General features: G+C 47.6%; 1 protein-coding gene and 1 long non-coding RNA gene across 4 annotated transcripts; one reads left to right on the top strand and one right to left on the bottom strand.

The window, feature by feature from the left end:
* Positions 1 to 906: 906 nt before the first annotated feature.
* DDX24 (DEAD-box helicase 24) lies at positions 907 to 16,625 on the top strand. Of its 3 annotated transcripts, XM_023764077.1 has the most exons (8): positions 908 to 1,645; positions 5,406 to 5,894; positions 7,073 to 7,226; positions 7,528 to 8,043; positions 10,673 to 10,748; positions 12,632 to 12,820; positions 14,530 to 14,659; positions 16,089 to 16,625. In XM_023764077.1, exons 1-8 carry the CDS (start codon positions 931 to 933, stop codon positions 16,361 to 16,363), a joined length of 2,544 nt encoding a protein of 847 aa, XP_023619845.1. In that variant the 5' UTR covers positions 908 to 930; the 3' UTR covers positions 16,364 to 16,625. The 3 variants fall into 3 exon arrangements, with proteins under 3 accessions (XP_023619846.1, XP_023619847.1, XP_023619845.1); XM_023764078.1 differs by lacking the exon at positions 14,530 to 14,659 and having other exon boundaries at positions 907 to 1,645; positions 16,089 to 16,322; XM_023764079.1 differs by lacking the exons at positions 14,530 to 14,659; positions 16,089 to 16,625 and adding an exon at positions 13,168 to 14,243 and having other exon boundaries at positions 907 to 1,645.
* On the bottom strand, positions 5,904 to 7,582 carry LOC111828269. Its single transcript, XR_002832081.1, has 3 exons — positions 7,487 to 7,582; positions 6,588 to 6,826; positions 5,904 to 6,047 (listed from the first exon to the last, which is right to left on the bottom strand). It is a non-coding gene; the product is annotated as an uncharacterized LOC111828269 (long non-coding RNA).
* Positions 16,626 to 17,923: the final 1,298 nt, after the last annotated feature.

Genomic DNA, 17,923 nt, shown 5'->3' with positions numbered 1-17,923 from the left:
GTGGTCCGGCTTGCAACGGGGTCGCGTTTGTTTTTCTACAGTGGGTTTTTCTTAGCCTTTCTGGAAAGGGAAAGGCGGGGAGCGAGTTCCGCTCAGAACGATACGTGTTTAATGGTTCTTAAACCACCTCACAGGTGGGGAAAAGCCTGGATGCTTTGGGGCATTGGGCCAACGCCAGCACGGGGAACGGGCATTTATTTGCCCGCTCGGGGCAAGACTTGAAAAGGAAGAAAGCTGTGCACTTTTTAAAAAATGTATTTTTATTGATTTCAGAGAGGAAGGGAGAAGGAAAGAGAGAGAGAAGCATCAGTGATGAGAATCATTGATCGGCTGCCTCCTGCACGCCCCCTACTGGGGATCCAGCCCGCAACCCAGGCATGTGCCCCCGACCGGAATGGAACCCGGGACCCTTCAGTCCGCAGCCGATGTTCTATCCACTGAGCCAAACCAGCCAGGGCAAAGCCCTGCACTTGTATTGAAGCCGGCCCCTTCAGCTATCCCCCCCTCAGTCCCCCCCTAAAAAAACCCACCATTTTATTCTGCCTTCAAAATGGCTTGAGTGTGGCTGGCTTCGTCCTCCATTTTGTGACTTGAACATGATTAGGCCCTTCTTCCTTGTAAAAAGGTGAGAGCACAGGTTGGGAGAGGATTGAGCAGGGCTTTCTTTCCAGGGCTCAGGAGCAGTAAGTATTGGGTCTGGAGTACTTGGCTCCCCCTCCGTCGCAGCCAGGCTGCCTGCTTCGTGGGTGCATTTCCTTCCTTCCGTGGGGTCCTCTGGCTGGGAGCGTCCGTGCTGGAGACACCTCTGCGTCCTCACTTCTTCGCAGGGCCTGGCATTCTGTCGGCTGCTTAGAAAATGTTTGTTGCCTCAGAAGCCATGCTTCTCAGCTGCCAATGTAATGGAATGTTCCTCTCTCCCTTTCAGCCACCATGAAGTTGAAGGACACAAACTCAAGGCCAAAGTCACCAAGCCATGGCAAGTTTCAGAGGAAGGGAATCAAGGTTGTGGGAAAGTGGAAGCAGGTGAAGATTGACCCAAACATGTTTGCAGATGGACAGATGGATGACCTGGTATGCTTTGAGGAACTGACGGATTACCGGCTGGTCTCCCCTGCCAAGAATCCCTCCAGTCTCTTCTCAAAGGGGGAGCCCAAGAAGAGAAAGGCCCACGCTGTCCCAGAAGGCGAGGAGGAAGGAGAGTGTAGCTCTGCAAAGAAGAAGATGAAGTTGAAGAAGAGCAAAGATGCGGAGACTGAAGGAACCAGTGCCCAGACAGAGAGTGAGGTCAAAGAGGCTGAGCCAGAGCCCCAGGGAGATGGCGCAGTCCGTCCTGATCCACAGGGAGGGGAGATGGCACCAGGAAGCCCGGCCCTGACTGTTCCAAAAAAGAAGAAAAAGAAAGAGAAAAGAAAATCGGAGCCTTCCCAGGGAGCTACTCCACAGGTGCCCAAAAAAGCCAAGACATGGCTGCCTGAAGTGCGTGACCAGAAGGCAGATGTGTCCGCTTGGAAGGATCTGTTTGTACCCAGGCCAGTTCTCCGCGCACTCAGCGCCCTCGGCTTCTCTGCGCCCACGCCAATCCAAGCTCTGACCTTGGCTCCTGCCATCCGCGACAAACTGGACATCCTTGGGGCGGCCGAGACAGGTAGGGCACCTCATCTGGACGGAGCCGTTGGCTGCCAAGGCTGGGTGACTGGGAGAGAGGGGGTGTTGGGAACAGAACCATGAAAGCACTGTTAGTGAAGGTGTTTAGAAGTCCGCCAGCTCGGAGTTGTACTCTGCCTGTTCCTGATCAGTAGCCTAAGCAAGTCGCCTGATCTCCTGAGCAGTGTATGCCCGTTATAAAATGGGGACAACAGCAGCCTATTTCTTTTGTGTGTGGGTGAAATGTAAATGCCACAGTAAAGTAAAATTGAAGTCATTGTAAGTGATGTGCAAATGGTAGTTTTTTCCTGTTCCTGAGCGTTTTCTAAGTGGCTCAGAGGAGTAGAGCAGGGCTAGGATCAGCCCTCTGGAGAGGTGGATCTTCATCCGTGTAAGGAGGGAGTGTCCGGTTCTCAGTTGTCCAAAGATAAAAAGTGCTGCTTTGGGAGTTGGTGGTTTATTGTCGCTGGAAGGATCTGAGTGTGGTGGATGTTTATTAGGTGGATTTTGTAGGCAGATTTGGCATGAGCTGCCTGTTGGGACTAGGCATTGTTTAAAGTTCCCGCATTCCCCAAGTCACTTACGACTTTGTGAAGCAATGATAGGTTGACTTTCCCTGGGTGGACTAAACTGCGTGGGGGGAGGAGCTTATACTTCCTGGAACTGTTAGTCCAACTAGACCATTGGTTGTGTGTGTGTGTGTGTGCGCGCGCGCTTTTCAAAATTGAACTATCAGCTATTAAAGTGTGAATACATTTTTTGGGGGACACCCTCTACACACATACACACACACACCTATAATAATAAAAGCATAATATGCTAATTAGACCGGACATCCTTCCGGAAGACCTTCTGGACAAAGCTGCAGTGGCCGGGGGCAGAGCCCCTTGCACAAAATTCATGCATTGGGCCTCCTGTATATATGCCCCTTGCACAAATTTTGTGCATCGGGCCTCTAGTATATATGAGAACACAGGTTCAGAGAGGATGAAGCAGGGCTTTCTTTCCAAGGGCTCATGAGCAGTAAGTATTGGATCTGGGATACTTGGCTCCGTCTTCTGTGTCCCCTCTGTTGCAGCCAGACTGCCTGCTTTATGGGTGTATTTCTTTCCTTCCTTGGTGTTCTCTAGCTGGGAGCATCAGTGTTAGAGACACCTTTGTGTCCTCACTTCTTTGCTGGGCCTAGTATTCTATAGGCTGCTTAGCAAATATTTGTTGCCTCAGAATCCATGCTTCTCAATTGCCTCTAGGCCCGATGCATGAAATTCGTGCAAGGGGTTCAGCCCTTGCCACTGTGGCGGCTTGCCTTGGCCCCGAAGCCCCGGCTTCATCCTGAAGTTTGTCCGGAAGGACATCCGGTCTAATTAGCATATCACCCTTTTTTTTTTATTACACACACACACACACACGTAAATAAAATGTGAGCCACATATATAATTTCAAGTTTCCAAGGAGCCATGTTAAAAATGTAAAAAAGAAGAGGTGAAATTAATTTTAACAATATATTTAACCAATTTTATAAAAAAACATGTCAGTATGTAATATATGTAGAATTGTTAATGAGCTACTTTGCATTCCTTTTTATACTAACTTTTAAAAATCTGTGTGTATTTTGAACTTGCAGCACATCTCAATTTAGAGTAACCACATTTTAAGTGCTCAGTAGCCTTAGTGAGTACTCTATGGTACGGATAGGACTAGACCATGTAGACACTTAGTGCCTTCTGAAAGTGGTCAGGAAACCTGGGATGAGTTCCTGTAGAACAGTCATGTAGTAGATGGAAGAGCGAGGAGACCTCAAGAAAGGGGAATGAAGGTAATAATGAGTTAGAACATTTACTTAGCATTTAAAATGTGTCTTGCCCTGTGTTAAGCTCTCACAACCACCCTGAGGTAAGTTCCATTGTTCCCATCTTATTGATGTGGAAACTTGGCATCACAGAGGATAGACGGAGTCCCTAAACCTGCACAGCTGAAATCTGGGGTGCCTGGATTCTAGGCTGGATCTTTGTGCTGTTACGCATTTGGCAACACTGCTTTGGTATGTGCAGAGGCGTGGCAATGGGTTTCTGGAAGGCAGGTAGGCAAGGTTCTGTGAGCCACTGTGGCTAAAGCCTGACATTGGGAGTTATACCTCAGCTCCTATCAGGCCATCGCATGGCATGTTGTGAATCTGCAGGTCCAAGATTCAAAAAGCTTGGGGCAGTGGACAACTGCTGCCCATGTAGATAATGAATATACCCACCACCCCACCATATGCTTTGGACCCCTTTGTAATCTCCTTCCCTGGCCTCCCTCCTTTTCATCCCCAGGCAGCCTCTTATATTTCCATTTTTCCTCTTCTTTGTTCTTTTCATTTTATACTTTACAATGCGTTAGGAATCCCCAAATACATTTATGTTATTTTTGCTTTAGATGGTCAATTATTTTTAAGAGAAGTTTAAATAAGAAAAAAGGCATCTTTTATATTGATTCATGTTACCATTTCTGGTGCTCATCATTCCTTTTGTTGATCCAGATTTTCTTCTGCATGAAAGACTTCTTTTAATGTTTTTTTTAGTTCAGCTCTACTGATGATAAATTGTTTCAACTTCTGTATGCCTAAAAAAGTCCTTATCTTGTATTTGCTTTGAAAGAAATTTTTGCTGAGTGTAGAGTTCTAGATTCTCAGTAATTTTTTCAGATCTTCAAATACAAATATTGTTACACTGTCTTCTAGCTTTCATTGTTTCTGTTGGAAGGTGCTGTTTTTCTTTGAAGTTTTGTGGGTCTGTTTTTTGCTCTTTTATTCTTGTTTCTGCTATAGCACCTCGTCCTTTGTGCGTTTTTAATACTGAGAGCTGTTCGTTTTCCTCTGAAAATTATTTGGGCGAGTTCTTGAGCCTATGATAAAGGTTTCTTCATCCAGAGCTCATTTACTTGTTTCTGCTTGGGCTTTATGACTTTGGAGCTACTTTAAGTTCTCAACTCCAGGTGTTTTGTTTTGGTTGTTTTGACCACCCACATGATAGGAATTGCGACTCCATATACATTCAGAGGCCATTCATTCTTGTCTAAGCATAGACAAGAGTATGCCAATTTAAAATTTTCTCAGGAACTAAGATTTTATTTTTCTTACTTCCTCCTTCCTCACCAAAGAAAGGTTTTGGGAAAGAACTGTTACAGATGTCCATTTCCCCCCCCCCCCCCCCCCCCCAATGTGTTTTTCCTTAACAACAACAACAACAAAACACACATACAACTTGCCGATCTCTTTTTTTTTTTTTAATATATTTTATTGATTTTTTACAGAGAGGAAGGGAGAGAGATAGAGAGTCAGAAACATCGATGAGAGAGAAACATCGATCAGTTGCCTCCTGCACATCCCCCACTGGGGATGTGCCCGCAACCCAGGTACATGCCCTTGACCGGAATCGAACCCGGGACCCTTCAGTCCGCAGGCCGACGCTCTATCCACTGAGCCAAACCGGTTTCGGCTTGCCCATCTCTTTAGGGTTTCATTGCTTGGACATTTGTCCTTAGTTCATCATTGGTGACGTATTTCAATGTCAGTTTGCCAGATTTTCCTCAGGCTCCTAATTATAGGTGCAGTGCTGTAGGGGAGCCTATGCATGGTGGGGGGTTTTTGGGTTGGTCTGGGTGGTACTTTGCTATTTCAAGGGTTCCTTATTCTGTGTAAAGAAAGAACCTCAGACAAAAATATGTGCATCTGTTGATTCACACTGTTTTTGCTTGTTTTGTCTGTTTGCTTTACTTCTAAGGCAGTGGGAAAACGCTGGCCTTTGCCATTCCAATGATTCATTCAGTGCTGCAGTGGCAGGTGAAGAAGCCTACCCCAGCTCTGAGTAACACAGCAGCGCCACCTGGTGAGACTGGAGCTGAGACTGGGTCACCAAGCAAGGCTGGAACTGAGTCTGGATCCGTGTGTGATGAGATGGGGATAGAGGGTGAAGCACTGCCCAGTGAGACTGGAGCTGCCATCTCAGACCAGGTGCTGCCCTTCTGGGATGATGATGCTGGCGAAGGACCTTCTTCCCTAATCAGGGAGAAGTCCATCCCCAAACAGGATGAGGACAGAGAGGAAAAGCTTGATGAAGAACAGACTGGAACGCTACAACAGGAGTTCGATGTCAAATCCGTCACCTGTAAATCCCATCCAAAGCGTCCTCTACTTGGGCTGGTTCTGACTCCCACCCGAGAGCTAGCTGTCCAGGTCAAACAGCACATCGATGCTGTGGCCAGGTTCACAGGTAAGGTTTAGTTCCATGTAGTATTTCCTGAGAGGGTCCTAGGTGCTGGCGTGGCAGAGGTGAGCGAGCTGTGGCTATTGCCCTCTAGGGAAACTTCTCGTCTGCCAGAGAATTACGCTCCACAGAAAATTGAATGCTACTTTCTCAGTTGTCCTAAGAAAGACCTAGTTAATGCCATTCTAGATGCACAGGAAATTAATTTGTTGGATATAGTGGATACTTAGGGCAGGATTTGACAAACTACCTGATTTTGTAAATAAAGTGCAGCCCACCAAGGCAGAGTGAAATAGAGTTAGTAGTAGTTGTTTTTTTAAAAAACGTTTTTATTGATTTTTATAGAGAGAGAAGGGAGAGGGATAGAAACATTGATGAGAGAGAAACATAGATCACCTGCCTCCTGCATGCCCCGTACTGGGGATTGAGCCCACAACCTGGGCATGTCCCCTGGCCGGAAATCGAACCCATGACCTCTTGGTTCATGGGTCAATGCTCAATCTCTGAGCAATACTGGCTGGGCAGTAGTTGTGACAGATCATTTAGCCCACGAAGCCAAAAATGTTTATGATTGCCACTTTAGGGAAAACTTTGCCGACCTCTGCCTTAGGGCATTAGAACTTAATTCTCATGGAATTCCTTTTGGGGGAACTGCACAGTGGGAGTGTGTATTTTATAGTAAAAGCAACAGTTACTTACCAACTCTCACTGCGTGTGAGGTACTTTGCCGAGCGCTTTGACTGCATGCTTCTGTGTGTTTCTTTCACACTGGACACCCTGAGAAGTCCTCCACGAGGGAGGAGAGAATACCAGGCACTGGCGGAGATTCAGATGAATTCTAATTGAGGGGCATGGGCAGGCTTCCCAGGGGAGGTGTGTCACAGCCACAGGTAACATTATTCCCAGTTGTGGTGCAGCATTGCTCAGTTTTTCTGGAGCTGTTGTGGTTGGAGAGAAGGGAGTAGAAAGAAAGGAGGTTGGGGAAGTAGGCAAGGCCCAGATCCCAGACTTGGAAAGTCCTCTAGGAGTGGCACCAGCAGTTAGGCCCTGCCAGCTCTTTCAGCACCCCCTGCAGAGAGGAGCTGTGCTGGTAACTGCCTCTGCTAATCTGGGGTGCCTGTGTCAGCTGTGGAAGAAACGCAACTAGACTGCATAACGGTGTCCCTTATGTTTGTGTACCATAGGAATTAAAACGGCTATTTTGGTTGGTGGAATGTCCACGCAGAAACAGCAGAGAATGCTGAACCGCCAGCCTGAGATTGTGATCGCCACTCCGGGCCGACTGTGGGAGCTCGTTAAAGAAAAGCACCCTCATTTGAGCAACCTTCGGCAGCTCAGGTGAGAGACAGGAGCTCCCTCACCCCCTGTTCTGAAGTGGGCCTGCATTGACCTGGTAGTGTGTGCAGTGCCTTCTCTCTGTCACAAGTGTCCTGATGTGTCACAAGTGTCCTGATGTGGTACCAGCTAAACCTTGGCCTTCAGAAAACCAAACATGCATGAGGTCACGGGGTGTGTGTGTGTGTGTGTGTGTTTTGTGTGTGTGTGTGTGTGTTTTGAGGGTGGGGTGGTAGTAGGATGTTCTAGATGATTCCTCTTACCTGCTATTAACCAGCGAATGTGGGGCTGTCTGGATCTGCAGGTGCCTGGTGATTGATGAGGCTGACCGGATGGTTGAGAAAGGCCACTTTGCTGAGCTCTCACAGCTGCTAGAGATGCTCAGTGACTCCCAATACAACCCAAAGAGACAGACACTTGTTTTTTCTGCCACACTGACCTTGGTACATCAAGCTCCTGCTCGAGTCCTTCACAAGAAACATACCAAGAAAATTGACAAAACTGCCAAACTGGACATCCTCATGCAGAAGATTGGCATGAGGGGCAAGCCCAAGGTCATTGACCTCACAAGAAATGAGGCCACAGTGGAGACACTGACCGAGACCAAGATCCATTGTGAGAATGATGAGAAAGACTTATGTCTGTACTACTTCCTGATGCAGTATCCAGGCCGCACCTTAGTGTTTGCCAACAGTATCTCCTGCATCAAACGCCTCTCTGGGCTCCTCAAAGTCTTAGACATCATGCCGCTGACCCTCCATGCCTGCATGCACCAGAAGCAGAGGCTCAGAAACCTGGAGCAGTTTGCTCGCCTGGAAGAGTAAGTCAGGCCTGTCCCCAGAGCCCGGCCTCTAGCCATTGGGTCAAGGTTGCAGGATGGTGGGGAGATGGTGGGAAGCTACCTTCTGTTATGGGGCCTTATCAGTATAAAGTGCTCTTGTTTTGAACAGTATGAGGCAGGCTTACCCTGTCTAGTACATTTGGTTGCTGGTAATGCCCAACAGAAACTTCCTTAATAATGAACATCGGTGACAGTAGTACCTACCATAAGAATAGAGTAAGTACTATGATGCATTTTAGATACATTACTACATTCGTTCACTTCTAACATTCTTGAGAAGAAGCAGAATAGACTGATGGTAAGAGAACAGATTGGAACAGATGGCCTGAGATCAAATCCTGGCTGTACCCTTCTAGCTGGTCAAATTCTGTTTCAGTTTTCTCATAATTAGTGTAGTAATAGAAGCCACCTCAGAGGGCTGTTAAGATTAAGTAGATTTGTGCATATAAAGTGTTTAGAACAATGCCGGGCATGTAGTATATACTTGCTAAATGTTAGCTTTACTATCATTTGTTATCGTTATTCTCATTTATAGGTGAGAAACAGTAAGGTCTAGAAAAGCTAGTTAGCTTGCCCGAGGTTTCTCAGCCTGACAGAGCTGGGCCTCCAACCAGCCTGTCAGCCCCCAGCGCTCATGCCGTGCCTTACGTGTTATGTTGTCATTGACCATCTGCTTCAGGGCCAGATGGATGCTCAGGCAGCAGGGTGAGATATCAAGCTGAGGGCCTGGGCTGGTTGAGGCTGACTCTGAATTGGCATTTGCCCACAGTGTTTTTTGTCAGGTTACAGGGTGATTAGTTTCTAGAACAAGTGTCTGGTTTAACTCCCTTTGAATGTTGGTAGGTAGAGTTACTGCTTTACTGGATCAGGAGTTGGCAAACTGGCCCACAGGCCAAATCTGGCTTACTGCCTGCTTTTTTGTTTTGTTTTTTTAATTGATTTTCTTAGAGAAATACCAATTTGTTGTTTCACATTTTCATGCATTCATTTATGTATTCATTGCTTGATTCTTTTATGTGACCTGACCGGGTATTGAACTCGCAACCTTGGCATATGGGGACAATGCTCTAACCAACTGAGCTATCCAGTCAGGGCTCACTGCCAGTTTTTATTTTAACTTTTTAAAATATGTTTTCATTGCTTTTTAAAAAATATATATATTTTTATAGATTTCAGAGAGGAAGGGAGAGGGAGAGAGAGAGAGAAACATTGATGAGAGAGAATCATTGATTGGCTGCCTCCTACATGCCCCCTACTGGGGATCAAGCCCACAACCCAGGCATGTGCCCTGACCAGGAATTGAACTGGTGACCTCCTGGTTCATAGGTCATTACTCAACCACTGAGCCACACTGGCCAGGGCTGCCTGTTTTTATTAGTAACTTTTTATTGGAACACAGCAAGGCTTATTCATGTTTCTCTGTGCCTGCTTTTGCACCATAACAGCAGAGTTGAGTAGTTTCAACAGAGACTATCACCCACAAAACCAAAAATAATTTACTTACCTGGCCTTTTATAGAAAGAGTTTGTTGACCTTGACTTAGAGCAGTGATGGCGAACCTATGACACACGAACTCATTTTTTTTGGTTTATTTTTCTTTGTTAAATGGCATTTAAATATATAAAATAAATATCAAAAATATAAGTCTTTGTTTTACTATGGTTGCAAGTATCAAAAAATTTCTATATGTGACACGGCACCAGAGTTAAGTTAGGGTTTTTCAAAATGCTGACATGCCGAGCTCGAAAGGTTTGCCATCACTGACTTAGAGCAATGGTTTAATGTTTGACAGCCTTTAATTTGCATCATATTCCCCATCCCTACCTCAGAGATACAGGGAGTTTGGACCCTGAAGGGCTCAAAATCTTGTTTTTAAGACCTCAAGTGTTTTTGACTTTCCTCGAACTGTACAGATATTAAGAAACATCACTCCACACATATTATCAAGTGCTTACTATGAACCAGGTGCTGTTCTAGGGGCTGGTAATAGCACAGTGAACAATGCAGTCTCCTGGAGTTTACAGTGGAAGGAAATAATAAGTTGAAAAGTAAGTATATAAATAAAAGAAGAAAAGTAAGTATATGGTTTGTCAGGTGGTACTAAGTGCTAAACAGTCAAGTTGTGTGGGGAGTTGTGCAGACTGTGTGAGTGTGTGGCCAGGGAGGCTTCTCTGATAAGGTGAGGTTTGAGCAGAGCAGAAGTAAGGAAATGTGAGTATCTGAGGAAGACCTTTTAGGACCTTAGGTATAGCAAGTGCAAAGGCTTGACAGTAAGCGCATGTTTGGCATGTTTGAGGAAGAGCAAGGACATCTATGTGACTGGAGGGAGGTAAGCGGGAGGGTGATAGGGGATGAGGTCACCGACCTGGAATATGTGTGGCTTCACGGAAGTCACTTGAGGTGGTCTTCAGTATTGCAGAGTGTGGCTTGTTGATTACGGCCATGTATGTACCTCGGGAAGTTCTCTCTCTCAGCCTAAGTTTCTGAATCTGTGAAAAGGAGATACGTACATAATATCTCATAGGGTGTTTGTAAGGGTTTATAGTGTTTAGATTTGATTAGTGATAGCTATTAGGTATTATTAATGAGCTTCCTTTTTCTACCACAGTTGTGTTCTCCTGGCAACAGATGTAGCAGCTCGGGGCCTGGATATTCCTAAAGTCCAGCATGTCATCCATTACCAGGTAGGGGCATCAGGGAACTTGTAGTTCCCAGTATCAAATGGGGAGTTTTTAAAGCAAAGGTTGGGAGAGAAGGAGAGGGAGGAGGAATTGTTGGTCCCAAGGCCTCATGCCACAGAGAATACCACTGGCACCTAGTGAACAACAGCTGTTGCCACTGTGGGAGCACTGTGGTGAGCTTTATTCTCAAACTTCTTGGCTTTGTCTGATACAAAGAGCCCCTCTCTTTTACTTGGGCAAGCTACATGAGATTAAAGTCTTAGTTTCTTCCACGAGGTGGGGATAATCAGTTTAGCATATAGAGTGGTTACTTTGGTGTAGAGCAGTGGTTCTCAACCTTCCTAATGCCGAGACCCTTTAATACATTCCTCATGTGGTGGTGACCTCCAACCATAAAATTATTTTCGTTGCTACTTCATAACTGTAATTTTGCTACTGTTAGGAATCGTAATGTAAACATCTGATATGCAGGATGTATTTTCATGGTTACAAATTGAACATAATGAAAGCATAGTGATTAGTCACAAAAACAATATGTAATTATATATGTGTTTTCCGATGGTCTTAGGCGACCCCTGTGAAAGGATCGTTCAACCCCCAAAGGGGTCGCGACCCACAGGTTGGCGACCCACAGGTTGAGAACCGCTGGTGTAGAGAAGTAGAAAAGTGTGTAAGTTAAGACCTGCTTGAACTTAAATCCCAGCTTGAGCAAGCTGTTTAGTCTCTTTGTACGCAGTTTTTACATTTGTTAAGTGGCAGTTATTATAGTATCTAATTCTTAAGTTCTTAAGGTAAAATAAGTTATTACATGTGAAGAGCTTATAAGACTATGTAGCACAGCATAAGCACTTAAATTTTAGCAGCTCTTGATACTGATGTTAATATTTGTGTATACCCCTAGTGAATATCACGGTTTGATGTGTGTTGGCTGCCTCATAGTTGGTTACTTTGGGGCATGTTACTTAGCATCTCTGGTTTCACTGTCATTGTTTGTAAACTGGGACTAAATGCTCCTTACCCCATAGAGTTATTACTAAAATTAAGTGAGCTAATGCTGATGAAGCACCCAGCACAGGGAAAGCGCTCAAATAAAAGATAGCTATTCTGGCATCATTTCTCCTTTTTAGTCCTTCATGCTTTAAAAAACAAATTTAGGGAGCCAGTTCAATTCAGCAAATCTTTTTGGGGAAGAGGCTGGGTCGGTCTTTGTAAAAGATATCCGGTGAACATTATACAGTTCTAGCCCCTAAGAAGTAGCAGATCCACTAGAGATGAAGTGACTGCAGCCATAATTTAAGGCAGAAGATATTAGAAAGTTTCAAAATATAATGGGAGAGAGCCCTGGCTGGGCGGCCCAGTTGGTTGGAGCGTTGTCCCGATATGCCGTTTTACATATATATACACATACACATATGTATGTATGTATAGATAGATATATAATGGGAGGGAGAGGTAGCTTCTAGTTTGGGAGGTTGAAGTACTTTCTAAAAGATGCTTGGCATGTAAAGGTAGAAAGGATGTGAGCATGTAGAGGTAGGAAAGGAAGTAGGAAAGAACACAGGGAAGTGGGCAGTTAGCTGAGTGAGAAGAGGCGGGAATGTTGGGAAAGGAAAGTGAAGAGTGACTGCCATTTTCCACTTGATAGTCTGAGGGCCTGAACCAGGGCAGGGGCATGGGAGGGCAGAGCCTGCACAGTGAACGGGTAGTAAACCTGGGGACAGTTTGAATGTGGGGCTGGGAAGGGCTGGATCAGTCCACGGTGCTGGAGAGGTTTCTAGCTGCCTGGCTGAGAGGGAGGAGGCTCCAGCATTGGGCTGCTGGTCCTGAGGGGAGGAGCAGTGCTTGGTGCTGGCCACATGGTGACCTCCCAGTTCCTCCCTTGGCAGGTCCCTCGCACCTCGGAAATTTATGTCCACCGAAGTGGTCGAACTGCTCGTGCCACCAACGAAGGCCTCAGCCTGATGCTGATTGGGCCTGAGGATGTGATCAATTTTAAGAAGATTTACAAAACCCTCAAGAAAGATGAGGACATCCCATTGTTCCCTGTGGAGACAAAGTACATGGACGCAGTCAAGGTAAAAAGTGAAAAGCCAGTGCTAGTGAGGAGAGGGTGATGCTCCCTCACCTTGGAAGTATAACCCTTGGAAACTAAGTAATGGTTCTTCCAAGAGCTAAACAAAGGGATTCATTAAAAAAAATGGAACGAGGCTCTAGCCAGTTTGGCTCAGTGGATGGAGCTGCGGACTGAAGGGTCCCGGGTTTGATCCTGGTCAATGGCATGTACCTCGGTTGCAGGCTCCTCCCCGGCCCTGGCCCCAGTCAGGGCTCTTGCAGGAGGCAACCAATTGATGTGTTCCTCTCACATTGATGTTTCTGTCTTTGCCTCTTTCTTTCACTCTCTCTTTAAAAAAAAAAAAAAAAGGAATGAGGCACTGTGCCTGGCATAAGGGTGAAAGACTGAGTGGCCACAAATGAACCTTCACTGTCTGTCTCTGAAACCTCCACTACCTCCTCTGGATGCAGTGAGTCCTGCTGCCTGGACATCCTGGGGTGGCTGCAGGGAAGGGAGGTCTGTGGCTTGCTGAGGCAGACACTCAGGCTTCGTCACAGTCCTGAAGCAGATGCCAGTAATTCCCACCTTTGGGGCTTTATTTTAACTTAGCAGGCATTCCCTGAGTGGGTACTGCTTACTCTGGGCCAGAGTGCATCAAATAGCAAAGCGGGTGAGGCCGACCAAGTGCTAAAATTCAGGACAGATGGAGCACTGTGGTACCAGTGGGCACGTGGTCGAATTGGTAGGAGATGAGGTTTTCTCCAAGCCTCCTAAAGGTAGAGATGTGAAGAGATGAAATTCCAGGAACTGAGGGAGCAGAGCAGTTGGCTCCTTTGGCTCAAACGGCATGTTAGCCATGTAGGGAAGTCTGATGGGAGGCGCAAATGGAACGATGGAGACGCAGGTTGAAGGTGGAGATGCAGATGGAACGATGGAGGCGCAGGTGGAAAGGTGGAGATGCAGGTGGAAGGTGGAGGCGCAGAGGATAACCTTGAGTAAGGGGGAATATGAGCCACCCTGACTTTTCGTGACTCCTTTCCCTCACACGCAAGATCTCTCCGTCTTCCGCTGTCACTGCAGTCTGACCACAACACCCATGAGAGGGAGACTTGAAATGCTTTTCTCAAAGGACAGCTTGAAAGAGAGGGAAGGCAGTTCTGTGAGTTTGCTCTTGCTGCGGTTGAGAGCTGGGCCCTAACTCGGGGCTGTTGGGGTGTTTCAGGGTCTCAGCTCAGCCGTGGAAGCAGCTGTGGTGCCTGGGGAAGGGTGTCCTTTGGACGCCTGTAGCTGGCAGTCCGCCTGAGGAGGCTCCAAGGGGGGCAGTTCAGGGTCGTTCGGATGCCGGCCCTTGTGATGTCCTGTGTGTGCCACATGTCACGCGTGCCCTCTGCCTTTTCATTGGGAACTACTGATTGCTAGAGCATTTTTAAAAAATATATATTTTTATTGATTTCAGAGAGGAAGGGAGAGGGAAAGAGAGCTAGAAACATCAATGATGAGAGAGAATCATTGATCAGCTACTCCTGCACATCCCACACGGGATTGAGCCCGCATCCTGGGCATGTGCCCTGACCGGGAATTGAACGTGACCACCTGGTTCATAGGTCGACGCTCAACCACTGAGCCATGCCAGCTGGGCTCAAGAGCATTTTTAAACAAACTTAAACAGACTTTGCTTCCCAGAGGCCTGAACCCTTTGTCAGATGAGCACTTTCTGTTCCTTTCCCCCAGGAGCGAGTCCAGTTAGCTCGGCAGGTTGAGAAAGCCGAGTATCGGAACTTCCAGGCTTGTCTGCACAACTCCTGGATTGAGCAGGCTGCTGCTGCCCTTGAGATTGAGCTGGACGAGGAAATGTACAAGGGTAAGTGGGCTGGACGGACCTTGAGCAAGGGCGAGTTCAGCTTGTTTTCCCTTCAACTTTGCTTTGTTGGAACCTCCCCACTACCACGGGTCCTGTCACTGTCAGCAAGATGCCTTTTCCTTCTTTGTGACAGGCCCTTGTCCCAGATGAGCCTAAAGCCCTCGGCCTTGCTTGCCTCTGTCTTCTTTGTCTGGGGCCTTCCATTACCACCCACATGTGGCCAGACTGCCCATGTTTGAGTGCTGCCCCATTCCCTTAACTGGATGTTACCAGGTCAGGTATCTTAATCTCCCTGTGCCTGGGTGTCCTCATTTATAAAATCCGGGTTATAAAGTACCTACCTCATGGGGTTGTTGGGAAGATGGCTTGACTTATGGATTTAGAGTGCTTACAACAGTGACTGGCAAGTAGAAAGTATTTGATACATTTCGAGTTATTGTCATTACTACTCTGCCTGTCTTCCAAGCTAACGAAGCACTTGGTCATCAGCTCACCTGATCTGCATGGTCTCCTGACATAAACCGCAGGATCGTTACCCTGTAAATAGGGAACTAGGGAACAGAAGAGAAGTCATTTGTGCAGGAAAACAGCCCCACCACCAGGTGTTTCCTGAGCCCCTAACTCCGAACCTGGGCCCGAGGCTCAGGATTCAGAGATGTGTCTGTGTGGTCCCTGCTCTAGAAAGTTCCCGAGTCTCAGGAGTGGCAGAACCACATCTGGAACCGACAACACCGAGTTAGGCCCATTGCTCTTTCCAGCCCACAAGTGAGTAGCTCAGCTGGGGTGTTGGCATCTCAGTGCCAAAACTAAGGGTCAGAGGCAGACATACTACTGTGTGCTCAGCATAGAAGCAGGAACCAAACCACTGGGCTTGATGACAGTGAACTAGTCCTCCTGGTAGCTCGGGCTTGGGGCCTGGGCTGTAGATACATGAGGTTCTGCTCCCTTCCTGAGGACAGGCCGGTGTGAGCCCTTGGGCTGCGCCCGCTCCAGCAGGGTAGTCACAGTGCTGCGGGGGGAGACGCAGGGGAGCTGGGCTGCATAGACGTGTCCTGTCTCCTGAGGGGTTTGTAGTTTGAGTTGTCAAACCCCAGGCTGCAAGTGGGTAGGGGGTGTAGAAAGAAAACTGATAACACGTCTGGAGATTTGGGTTCTAATCTGTTTGACAGCTAGCTCTGTGACTTTCAGCAAGTGACCTCTGAATTTCCTGGACTGTAAAATTAAGATAATTTCTGTCTTAGAGGGTTTTTGTGACAGGTAAAGGACAGAGTGGCCCTGAGTGGCCCTCCTAAACTGTTGGAAGTCAGACAACACCAGCCTCTGCAGAGAACTTCTGAGCCTGCCTCTCCAGAAAACATTTCTCCTCACGACATCCCCATCAGGGGAAAGTCTTCAGGTAAATGTGATCTTTTTCATACTGTGTTTCAAGGAGGAAAAGCTGACCAGCATGAAGAGCGACGGAGACAGAAGCAGATGAAGATCCTGAAGAAGGAGCTGCGCCATTTACTCTCGCAACCGCTGTTTAAAGATGACCAGAAAACCAAGTATCCCACTCAGTCTGGCCAGCCGCCCGTGCTCAGGCCTGCTCCGAGGAACGGTGAGTCCGCTTTGAGCTGCCTCTCCAAACAGAAGAAGAGAAAGCCAAAGCCCAAAACAAAAGAGCAGCAGCAGCAGGAGCCCCAGCCAAGCACAAGTGCAAATTAACTGCCCTGAGGCGGCCTGCTGTGACCACACATGGTCCGTGCTCTCTGGTTATGTGGGACACTTACACCTTTCCTTTCACTCCACTGTCAGCCGGTTACAGAAATCTCTCTCCCACACCGCCCCGTAGCGGGAGGGACCTCATTCAGATTGTGTTGTTTTAAAGTAAGAATTCTGTGCAGCAGCTTACATGTTTCTGTATTTCAGTGTTTACAGGCTTGTATGTTCAACTTGATTTCCTTAATTAAAAACAACAGAACCAGCATGTCATTCTGTATTTTTAGCCAGAATATGGGGGGTTCTGTCCTAGTCCTCGGCTGTAGGATGCACATGGGGGTGTCTCTCCCCACTGGGCAGTGTGGATGGAGCAGGAGGCCAGTGCTCTGCAGATCAATGTGAAATCATTTCTGTCTGGGTCCTCAGCACGTGCTCCCGCTTTTCCCCACAGCAGAACCCTTAGCTCGGGCCCTACCACTCGCTTCGCTTACCGCTATAGTTTGGTCTGAGCCAGCCCAGGTGTAGGTAGGAAGAGGTCGCCGTCCTTGGGCTCCAGGACAACACAGGCTTCCTGATCATCAGATCACTTGTGGGGAAGCCAAGACTAGTACGCTGACCGGTGTGTGAGCACTCAGACCTGCCCTAGCCAGTTTCTCTCCTCATCTCTCTCTCCAGCCCCTTTGTGACAGAACTGGCTGCTTCCCACGATTCCATGCGTCCCTTCTTTTGTCCTGAGCCTTTGCATATGCTTTTCCCTTGGCCTGATTGCCTTCCCCATCCTTGAGCCCTGCTTCCTGTCTGTAGATCCCTGAGCCCCCAAAAGGGTGAAGTGCTCCTGCTGTGGGCCCCCGAGTACCCAGGCCCGGCCTCTGCACAGTGCTTGCCACTCACATCACCTTTGCTGAGCTCCTCAGAGCAGAGGCTGCTGCCTATGGCCTCTGCAGCTGCGGATGGTGTGTAAATGTGCGGAGGGAACCAGCGACCTCCCTGTGCCACCCGGCTTTCTCCGGTCAGTCTGGATGAGGAGCCAATATTGCTGCAGTTGTAGGAGACGCACCGATTTCTGTACAGCTAAGGCTGGGCTTCTAAACAAGTTTCCCTCGGCCTCATGGTTGGCAAGGTTGGCAGGATGGCAGCAGTATTTCCTCAGCCCCTTTGGATAACTACAACAGGATAGTTGGTCTAAACTCAGACTCAGGTGTCATTGCGTGTGGACCAAGTACCAGGACTGGTAGGCACTGCTAGCTACTCCATTACTTGTCAGGTCCCTGAGACATTCTTATGTCCTTCTTGCAGCGGAGAAGACCGGTTAAGCCTTGCTCAGGCTCACACAGCAGCAGGTGGCGGAGCTGGGTTTGGAACCCTGGTTATTTCCTTGTGGGCTCAGAGCAGGTTAAACATAGTGCGTTAAAGACGGCAGTGTTGCCAAAGAGAGTCTCCCCAGTGTCACTGTAGTCCGTGAGGTCAGCGCCTGAGTGACCCCTGTCAGGACAGCAGGGGACTCTCCATTTTCCAAATGATACATGGAGATTCAAGGTCCCTTAGCAGCACCTGAGCCATGAGAGG

Source organism: Myotis lucifugus, unplaced genomic scaffold (assembly GCF_000147115.1).
Source record: "Myotis lucifugus unplaced genomic scaffold, Myoluc2.0 scaffold_316, whole genome shotgun sequence".
Classification (NCBI taxonomy): domain Eukaryota; kingdom Metazoa; phylum Chordata; class Mammalia; order Chiroptera; family Vespertilionidae; genus Myotis; species Myotis lucifugus.
Note: the sequence above shows the minus strand (reverse complement) of the source record. Positions and strands in the feature narration are given on the sequence as shown.

Bases quoted from the DNA above. Each gene is read 5' to 3' on its own strand.
- DDX24 (XM_023764077.1), top strand. From the start codon at position 931: ATGAAGTTGAAGGACACAAACTCAAGGCCAAAGTCACCAAGCCATGGC. The intron at 7,227-7,527 runs GTGAGAGACAGG...CTGGATCTGCAG, and splicing joins AGCAACCTTCGGCAGCTCAG to GTGCCTGGTGATTGATGAGG. The intron at 14,660-16,088 runs GTAAGTGGGCTG...CTGTGTTTCAAG, and splicing joins GGACGAGGAAATGTACAAGG to GAGGAAAAGCTGACCAGCAT.